Source organism: Terrapene carolina, unplaced genomic scaffold, assembly GCF_002925995.2.
Source record: "Terrapene carolina triunguis isolate 2854851 unplaced genomic scaffold, T_m_triunguis-2.0 Scaffold85, whole genome shotgun sequence".
NCBI lineage: Eukaryota > Metazoa > Chordata > Testudines > Emydidae > Terrapene > Terrapene triunguis.
In genome coordinates, this window is record NW_020664436.1 from 49,373,163 (window position 1) to 49,383,255 (window position 10,093).

The 10,093-nt window shown below is 44.6% G+C and overlaps 1 protein-coding gene across 1 annotated transcript; it reads left to right on the top strand.

Moving 5' to 3' along the window:
* The first annotated feature begins 3,843 nt into the window (after positions 1-3,843).
* IL22RA2 (interleukin 22 receptor subunit alpha 2) lies at positions 3,844-9,796 on the top strand. The gene is made up of 5 exons (XM_024207635.1): positions 3,844-3,937; positions 4,753-4,891; positions 6,092-6,270; positions 8,862-9,031; positions 9,641-9,796. The coding sequence occupies exons 1-5, from the start codon at positions 3,844-3,846 to the stop codon at positions 9,794-9,796; spliced, it is 738 nt and encodes a 245-aa protein (XP_024063403.1).
* Positions 9,797-10,093: the final 297 nt, after the last annotated feature.

Here is a 10,093-nt window from a genome sequence, read left to right on the forward strand (position 1 = left end):
CCCCCCCCCCCCCCCCCGCACCTCCTGGTGCCCCAGCTCTGGCCCCCACCTGCACCCTCCTGCCACCCCAGCTCTGGGCTCTCCCCCACCCACACCCCCTGCAGCCCCAGCTCTGGCCCCCACCTGCACTCCCCTGCTCCCCCAGCCCTGGGCTCTTCCCACCCCCCCACCCCCCGCACCTCCTGCCGCCCCAGCCCTGGGCTCTCCCCCAAAGAAGGAATTGGGGGGACTAAATGGATGGTGCACCTCTCTATCTGAAGCCTAGCAAGGGAGGTATGTGGATCTCACTAGAATTTAAAATGAAAAGTAAGGGAGGGGAGGCTCTGGACCTGGGCAGCTTTAGATACAGTACCAGGCACTTAGGATTTCCACTTCTGAGCCATGGAAGCAGAAATTGACTTTTCCTTTCCAGATATAGCTAATATTCAGAAAGGGAATCTAGCACCTGCCTTCCAGATTTGAACACCCTCAAAATTCAGGAGTGCTCAAGCTCAATTTGGGCAGCTGTTACTTCATTTCTCCCAAATCAAATATACTGATCCACTGTAACTTGCTGTAGAAAAAGTAGAATAAATTGAGCAAGAAATGCTTCCCAGTGGTTATTAGGACTGGAATTGCTATTTTCAACAGCCATTGCTTGTTTGTTTGTTTTTTTAAGTTTTAGTTTTATTTGTTTAAAAGGAAGACCGTGATACTGCATTCCCCATAGAAACAAAGAATGGAACAAAAGAATAATAAAGGCACCTCAACTTTTCCTCATTTATGTAGGACAGTCTTATAATATGCATCCAGATATCCTCCAGTCACACAAGCTGAAAATTGTTCCACTTTACTGCAGTTCTGTAACCATATGGGAACCAAATCCTGTCTGTGTTCTGTGCACATCCAAAATTCCTGCTGAATGACCCGCCCTGGGAGCGAGTTACCAGTGACCCAGGGCTGGGGCGGCAGGAGGGTGCAGTTGGGGGGGGAGGGGGAAAGCCCAGGGCTGGGGTGTGGGGCAGCCCAAAATTTTTTTGCTTGGGGCAGCAAAAAACCTAGAGCCGGCCCTGAGCATGGCACTTAAAAAAACAAAAACAAATCAAGCCATTCTGATTTAACTGCTTTTTTTTCCTCCTAAAGGTTCTTACACCTGCAGTTTGTATAGAAGTTAGTGGGAGTTTTGGGTGCTTAGCACCTTTCTGCTATTTAAAGACAAAACAATTTTCATTCACATCTCTCCGAAAGTACATTCCAAAATGAATGTGTTAAATAGACCTGGAAATTAAATTATTCTGGACCCAAAACCAAGGCTTTCAAGCCAGATTACCTTTAATAGCAAAGTATGGTACATTATGAAGAGCAGTTTTGTCATATTCTTTGACTTTGGACAGGTGAACAGCGAAGCAGAATAAGAAGCAAAAGCCTCTTCACAGCAGAGCAAGTGATAGCCAAAACCAGACAAGTGTGGCATTTTTGGTGGTCTCAGAATGAATATAAAACGTTGTGTTGTTTTGGGGAGCTGCTAGGTACTCAGCACTTTTGACCACCAGCTCATTTATTTAGGTGCCTACATATGGTCTTAAGATGCTAACTTTAGGCACCCAGCTTTTTTTTTTTTTTAATTTTAGCCTCATTAGGCTGGAGGGGGAGCCAGGCCAAACCTGAGCAGCATTGCGCCCCGGGGTGTTGGGTCCCTACGCCACTCACTGAAGTTGGGCTTGGCCGCCCTCCATTATGACAGAAGGACAGCTGTGCCAAACCTGAATAGTGTGAGGACATGAGCATGTGGAGTGAGTGAAGCTGGGCAGCAGGGACCTGCCCTAGCCTGGGACAGGATTACTGGCCTTGGAGGCACTGCTAAGTGGCCAGGAAGGTCCTGGGGGCAGTGTATGAGAGGCTGGGGATGAGTTACTGGTGGACTATGGGGTGAGTTGGGGGCTGTGGCTTGTGATGCTGAGGTGTTGGGCTGCAGAGAGCGGCATGTATTTCAGAGCTGCTGCGGTGTGGGGGGGGCTCAGAAAAAATGGGGGAGGGTAGAGAGTTGTGTTGGGGTATATGTGAGGTGAGAGGGGCATGCTGAGGTTGGTATGAGGCAGGGTCACTTTGCTGTCTAGTTGATGGGAGGTGGGGCGGGCCCCAATTTCCATAGTGCACGGTGCCCAAAAATCCTGGCCTGCTTATTATAAAGCTTTATTCCAAGCCTAGAAGTGATGCAGCTGCCAAGTCAAGAACAAGTGGCTGTGTGTTTAATTCAAACAATGAAGATATTAACTTGGTTAGATCAAAAGTTACTTTTATGTAAGGCCCAAAAAACCGGTTACTCACCTTCTCGTAACTGTTGTTCTTCGAGATGTGTTGTTCATGTCCATTCCAATCAGATGTGCGCGCACCGCATGCACGACAGCCGGAAGATTTTTCCCTTAGCAGTGTTCGTAGGGTCGGCCTGGGTGCCCCCATGGAGTCACGCCTTCATGGCAGCCAACATAGGGCCCTGCCAACTTGCCACCCCCTCAGTCCCTTCTTACCGCCGGTGATGGCTAGCTGGAACAAACTGTTGCTCTTGCTTTGCGAGCGGTTTGGGCAGTGTCCACTCTTCATGTTTATAGTTTGTCGTAGTTAGTAGTGTGTGTTAGTTAGTAGTAGTAGTTCTTACGTTTCCTTTCGGGAGTTCCCCCCTAACCAGCGCTCCCCTGGTATTGGGGTATGCCCTGCTCCCCAGGGTTTGAGCTCTGCGAGGACTGTGGAAAGTTTATGCCTAAGAGTGATCCACACTCTTCCTGTTTGCGGTGTCTCAGGGAGAGCCACCAGAAGGAGAGGTGCAGAATTTGCAAAGGGTTCTGCCCTAGGCAGAGGTGAAAGTAAGCCGGTATGCTGTGCCGGACCTGACTGGCTTCCCCAGGCTGGCGATTTAAAGGGCCCAGGGCTCCCTGCAGCAGACGGAGCCCAGGGCCCTTTAAATCGCCTCCTGAGCCCTGCTGCGGGGAGCCCTGCAGCGGCCGGAGCCAAGGGCCCTTTAAATCGTCTCCCAAGCCCTGCTGCGGGGAGCCCGGGCCCTTTAAATCACCGAAGGAGCCCTGCCGCCGCTACCCTGGGGCTCCGGCAGCAGGGCTCTGGCGGTGATTTAAAGGGCCCAGAGCTCCGCTGCGGTAGCAGCGGCCAGAGCCCCGGGCCCTTTAAATCGCCCCTGAGCCCCGGGACTCCTAGCCGCCTCTGCAGCTGGTAGCTCCCGGGGTGATTTAAAGGCTCCGGGGCTCCCAGCCGCAGCCAGAGCCCCGGGGCCTTTAAATCTTGATGTAAAGGCCCCGCCTCTTCCGGTTGAGGCCACGCCCCTGCCCAGGACTCCGATAAGTACCTTTAACTTACTTTCATCCCTGGCCTTAGGACCTTAAAAGAAGGCTCAAGGTGCTTCTAATGGAGGCAGCACTCCGGCCGCAATCCGACCCAGGGTCGGCAGAACCCATGCCCAGCACCTCCTCGCCAGTGCACACTTCTCTGGTGCCGACAGTGCGCGAGGCAGTGCCGAGGAAGGACCCCAAGGAGTCATAGCACTGCCACGGCTCCGCCTCAGTCCCCGGTGCCCCAGAAAAAGAAGAGGCTTGAGAGGGGTCGCTCTCCCCTCTCCAAGCCCAAGGAGCCTGCGGCAGGGAGATCCAATTCAGGCCATGTCACCTCGGCCCCTCCGCTTCCCAGGGTCTCGTCAACTCCTGCCCGACCCTGGGGCCCAAACCTACCCTTGCTAATGGGCGTGTGGGTCTCCAACAAAAGGGGAACTAAATATGGAACTATGATACTTATGAACGACACACACTTCCTTTTTAAAGTAGTGATACTTTTGGTTATATGTGACCAAGAGCTACAGAGATGCTCTCCATCCATGCAGCTGCTCTTCTAACCGTGCTGATTAAACACTACCCCCTGTACTTATTGATAAATTTGCTTTGGACTGGTGTAACTGGTAAGTAAACACTTCTTTTGATGTGGAGGCAATGTTGGGTTTTCTTAATGAATCTGGACAAAGGACTCAGACAGGATCTCTAGGTGTTTTCACAAATGTATAAAGTTTTGTCATTTCCAAATGTTAGTTGGTTTTATTGTCTTTCAAGGTTCTGAATTAGAAGCTAAGACAAATGTTTCCCATTAAAAATCATTTTATAGCTGTCACTTTAACTAATGTGTTTTAGTTCATTCTGTTATAATGCTAGTGTCAGCGACAGAATAGGTAGTTGTCTGTATCACTGAAAGAGGGAAATTGGATGCTTCTGAAGCTTGTTAACTGGTTCAGATTAGCATGAAAATTGTTGCCATCTGACAAATTTTCAGTTTCTTATGTGGCATAAACTGGTAAATTTCAGATCAGTTTTTACTGGACAGGAGTTGACATCACAAACTACCACAACAAATGGAACCCTGATTGACCATTAAGATGTTAATATTTTGAACGGGCATGCAGAGCCTCTCATCCCTAGCATGTTTATGGGCACTGCATAAATAATAAATAGTAACAATAATAATCCCTATCGTTTATGGTTGAGACATGTGTGTGGGGGGGAGGTGGCATTGGGGAAACTAGAAACTGCTGATGTGAATTGACTTAAAATGCTTCAATTTTCTAGGATGTTAATATGGCCCCTTTTACTGGCACTAAATTCACTATTCTGTAAAAGAAAATAATACCACAAATTACAATTTAACTACTTTAGTTCTGTATGTGTCTAAAACAAATGCTTTCTATCCTTTAGTACTTGTTATTTGCAGTTTCTTTTCCTTTAGTTTCAGGAAATCGAGAATTGCAGGAATTAATTAAACCACAAAAGGTCGAATTTCACTCATTAAACTTCAACAATACCTTGCATTGGCAGCCTGGGAGGGCTGCCACAGGTGACATTATCTACTTTGTGCAGTACAAAGTGTAAGTACAGTGAGGAACTCCCAGCTCCTGCTTGTCTTTATGTCTGTGATAGCTGGGCTGAGAAGTAGAACTGATTTTTTTCAGTTCACTGGCAGTTCCAAAAAGTCAAGAACAAAAATTGTTTTGGGTTGACCCAAAGGAAATGCTTAGCAAAATATTTGGCAACCTGAAAAGTCACAGAAAAATTCATTTTGGGTCAAAGTGTTTTGTTTCAATTTTGAGCTTTTCAAATGGCTTTATTGTTATTTATTAGTAAAGTAGTGTGCAATTTTGAAACAGTCTTTTTGAATGCAAAAATGTTCAAATGAAACATTTTGACTTCAAAAAATGTGTTGTTTTTTCCCCTCCATGACCATTCAATGAAATTGACAAGAATTTGCAAAATGTTTCACTGTTGCTGAATCTGCATTTTTCACTGAAAAACTTCACTCTTCTCTTCCTTCCTATGTTCAGGGACTGGCCAGGCTCTGCTACCTCAAAAGAGGCGACTTAGTCAACTGCTACAAATAGCACAAAAGATGATGTCAAGTAACTCCCTGCAATGTGCTGAGCATCTTCATCACTCATTGTCTCTGGGGTGGAATGTGCTATCTCACTGGCCTACATTTTCAAAAGCCACTAGTAGTCTTGGGTGCTCAGTCTTTAGTTGTCCAATTTTTGAGACACCTTAAAGGGGGCTGGTTATTAGAGCTCCTGCCCTCTGGCATATCACGTAGGGCATCCCACATGGAGGCACCTTAAATCACTAGTCACTTTTGAAACCTTAAGCCACAGTGCCCAGCAATAGGAAGTGAGAAACAAGACTTCATTTGCTGATTGGAACTGCAGGAAGGCTTAGATGGGCAATTTGACATTTTGCCTCCATGGAAAAATATCTAGTAGGCCACAGCTAGCACCCCTTATCTAGAGGGGGGAAAGTGCCATAGGTTTTTAATGACAAGAAGCAGTCAGCACTTCAGTTTTATGTCTCCTTTACAAAAATGCAGAAATACACTTTGGAAAGCACCTATGACATCAATTTTTCCTGCAATCAACTTGGATGAAAAAGCTATTTGCCATGGCAGATCTGAGGATCTGGTGTTTGGGTGCAGCTCAGCAACTGGATGTGGAACTATAACGTCAGAACCTGCACAACCTTAAACCAATGGTCAGAAATTACCAAAGTCTACACCTTCTCTCCCTCTCCCTCCCCCTCCACAGGTATGGGCAAAGCCAATGGAAAAATAAAGAAGAATGTTGGGGTATTCGTGAAGTTTTTTGTGACCTAACACATCAGACATCTGATATCAGAGAACCTTATTATGGCAGAGTGAAATCTGTTTCAGCTGGAGTCCATTCAGATTGGAACACCAGCAGCAGATTTACTCCGTGGAGGGAAAGTAAGTCTGAAAGTGTTTAGCCATTCTGTATACAGAAATATGGGCTCTCTCTTCAAGGGATGTCTGTTTTTTTCCCACAACTTGAAATTTTGAATAGTCGCTTTATAACTAAAAGTTTAACAAAAGAAAAATTATGATTACATTGCAGACCAAGTTAACATTGTGGTTCTTAAATCTTAGGGTATACCTTTTGTTTCACGCTATGATCCTTTTTGTTCTGAATGCACATTTGTATCCACAGAATGGGTTGCTAGAAGTCTAAGCTCTATTGCTTGTGACTGTAATTGTTTGCAGCCTCGGTACTGTAGTCATAGTTGACAGCAAACACAAAAGTGCTGGTGCAAAATTAGAGGCCTCACTGAAGATGCCCTCTATAATGCTAAATGCTTGTCATCTTTAGCCTTCTACAGCAAAGTGTAAAGGTTTCTATGGTAAGAGAGTACACATTATGTCAAATTGGTTCTCCTCCACGTTGCTGGCTTATTGATCTCAGAGTATGTTAATGCCATGAGAAGGATGGGGAAGTTCCTTTTTCTGCCTAAAGAGTGAATTTAACAAAACTGTGCTGTGAGCTAGCTGGCAGTGGGTACACTTTGTGCTTGTGGAAGATGCTCACTTCCCTAGAGACTGGACTATATATAACTATCACCAGCCCGCGCCTACTCACATTCAATGCTTCTGTCTAGAGTATGCTGCTGAGGAATAGTGAAAATGTTAAACTACTTGGGGGGAGGAAAGATTCCTAGGTGGCTCTGAACTATGAAGGTCAGTAAAATTCAGTTGCTTTAGCAAGCAAGAATCTCCATGCAGGATAAAACAGCTGTGTAGTATTGCTGTACAGTACAAACATGCAATCTGCATCAGGTGGTAGGCAGAAGATATGTTAGCTAAATCAGGGTGTGGCAGATGAGCAACAAAAAGATGTACAAGTCCCAGGGTGAAGCATGTGTTATCCAGACGTCAGGTGTCAGAACCTTATTCAGAAACAGAGCATCATAGTCAGACATCTAGGTCTCAGGAATCAGCCATTCTCAAGAAAATTGCTATTACAAAACAAACACTTTATACAAAATTCCACTTAGCTTGAGTACACACAAGTACTAATTAGATGCCTATACATAACTGAGAAACCAGAGCAGGCTGACTCTCTTTAACTTAAGAAATGGGTGCCCCTAAGATAACTAAATGGCCTGGAGCGGGAACAAGCACTTTCATTAGCGTTCAACACCACAGCCAGGTCTGGACAAAGGATCGAGAAAGCCGAGAGTAAGGGGGGAAATGTGTCCTCCTTAAGCTATGGAAAAAAGGAGCAGAAAGTCAAGAGTTATAGGCTGCATGGAACATCCTGCCAATGGTCTACACCAGCACCTGTCACGTGGAAGTTCAGTGCTTTCAAGAACACAGTACATCTTTCAATGAAGGAACAGTTTGTAAAGCTTGGTGTATAGCTGTGATCACCATCCTTTACTGCACTGCAGTGTCTTCTATGTGCTGTTTCCTAATTGCATGCTGAACTTTCTTGCTAATACATTTCCTTCTACCTGGGACCAGGGGAACAAGTTTGAAGGGAAGTTCATAGCAGATGAACCTTTGTTTTGGCACAGTAAGTTTACAGCTTGTATTTAGAAGTTGGTAAAATGTGTGTATGTGTAACTTTTTCTTTTGATGGTATATATCTTAGTGATATATACAGAGAAGCAGCAACAGAAGAGGTGATGGCATGCTTTTCCAGCTCACTTTTGATTGGTACAGTTGATCTCATGGATCTGTGAGAGTCAGATTTAACAATCCTCATTACAATGTAAGGGACTGAGGTTTTCCTTAACCATTTGCTTGAGACTGAGACTAAGCTTTGTCACAGAGACTAATATTTTATGACAGTAGCTTGGGTGACGGAACATGTTCACCTGTCTCACTTTCAAGGGTGGTGGAACAATTTTTACAGTGGGAGGGTGCTGAGAGCCACTGAACCAAGCTGTAAACTCTGTATATAATGGAAGCCACTTCAAGCCAGGGGATGCTACAGCACCTCCAGCACCCTTGCTCACCTTCCCCCTCCTACTCCACTCACCCACCCAAAAAAGAAATAACATTGGGTTGATTCTGCCTTCCCATGTCATTGGGAATTGCACAAGATTTACCCCATAGCTATTTAAAAACCCAAATGTTTTTCAAATATGTCAAAAGCTCCTGCCCTCACTGAGGACGATGTCCATGGCAAGACAGATGTTTTTAAGGTAGCCATTTTGAGTAATCCAAACACACAGACAATTCTGAAAGTCCTAGCTCATGAAAATTCCCTTTTGCTTACAACAAATATACCTTGTGAACAGCAACATGGAATTTTACCAAACTTTCACAAGTTTTCATCTTTTGAGCTAATATTTCTCATGTTTGTAAATTAAAACTTTGGACTATTTCAAACGCAACCCATCAGCTATAAGTACCACATGATGCCACAATACAAAGATAGTAACATTACGAATTAAATTATTTGATGGTCTATTTTTTCCCAATGGCTTACAATTCAGGACTGTGAGGTAAGCATTAATCAGTTATAATTATTTTCGTATTTTTGTTTATTACTCTAGCAAAGATAGGACCTCCATCAGTAAATGTGACTCCTAGAAACAAATCCATAAAATTAAAGCTCCAGGCTCCAAATTCACCTTATACAAGGAGAAGAGGCAGCAAGATACCAATGACAAACTATTATGATCTATTATATCGAGTGTTTCTAATCAACAACATGCTAAATGAAGTAAGTGCACATTCATGTACACATTGTACTTCTAAAAATTGAATTACATAAGCCTGTGCAAACCCTTCCTGCTTTAACAGAGCCGGCGCTAGACATAAGCAGACTAAGCAATAGGGCCCCAAGCAGCTCAAGGGGGCCCCCTGTTCGCTTTCTCATTTAACGTGAATTATTTAACAAGTTTATTAGTATCTGGGCGGGGGTGAGAGTGCAAAAATATTTCTGCTTAGGGCCCTCAGTGGGCTAGCACAGCCTCTGTTTACAATTGAATTAACCCTCCAGATTTGCTTGTGTATAACTAAATGAATCTAGAGGTTTTAGAAAATAATTCATGACTTTATCATTATATCACCAATCGTTATCCTATCCCTTTGTTAGTGTGTTTCAGCTCTCCTTTATCATTCCTAAATGAGCTCTTTGGGGCGGGACTCGGTCTTTCTAGGTCTTTTTAGATGCTACAAGCTAATCAATTATTTTATTTACATACTGTTGTTGGCTCACGCACATCCTAAACATGGCTGTACAATGCTGCTGTCCTTAACAAAGCCGGGCCATGGAAATACTTATTACAGGAGCATACTGATTGTGATTTCCCCCTCCCCCTATATGTAGAAAACCAAAATACTGGCGTATGAAGGAACAGACAAAGTTGTTAAAATAGAAGATTTGAAACCTGAAGTCAGCTACTGTGTAGTGGTTGCAACCTACTTGCCAGTGCTGGACCGCAGCAGTGTGTACAGCAGTAAGAAATGCACGGTACCCCTATGACATGGTAAGTAAACAAAAGAGAAGCTGCATGGGATCCCAGAAGCTAGAGATGGTAAAGACCTACCAGACTACCTAGTCCATGCCCTCGCCAACACAAGATAGAACAAAATGTCATATGAAACTGCTACTGTATTTGAAACTCAGGCAATATACACAAAGCTTTCACACACTTCTCTCAAATCTGTGTTGATGTCACAAGTGTACAGTATCAGGGGGTAGCCGTGTTAGTCTGTTTCCTCTCCTGGAATTGACACCTCCTCATCTATTATTGGGAGTGGACTACATCCACCCTGATTG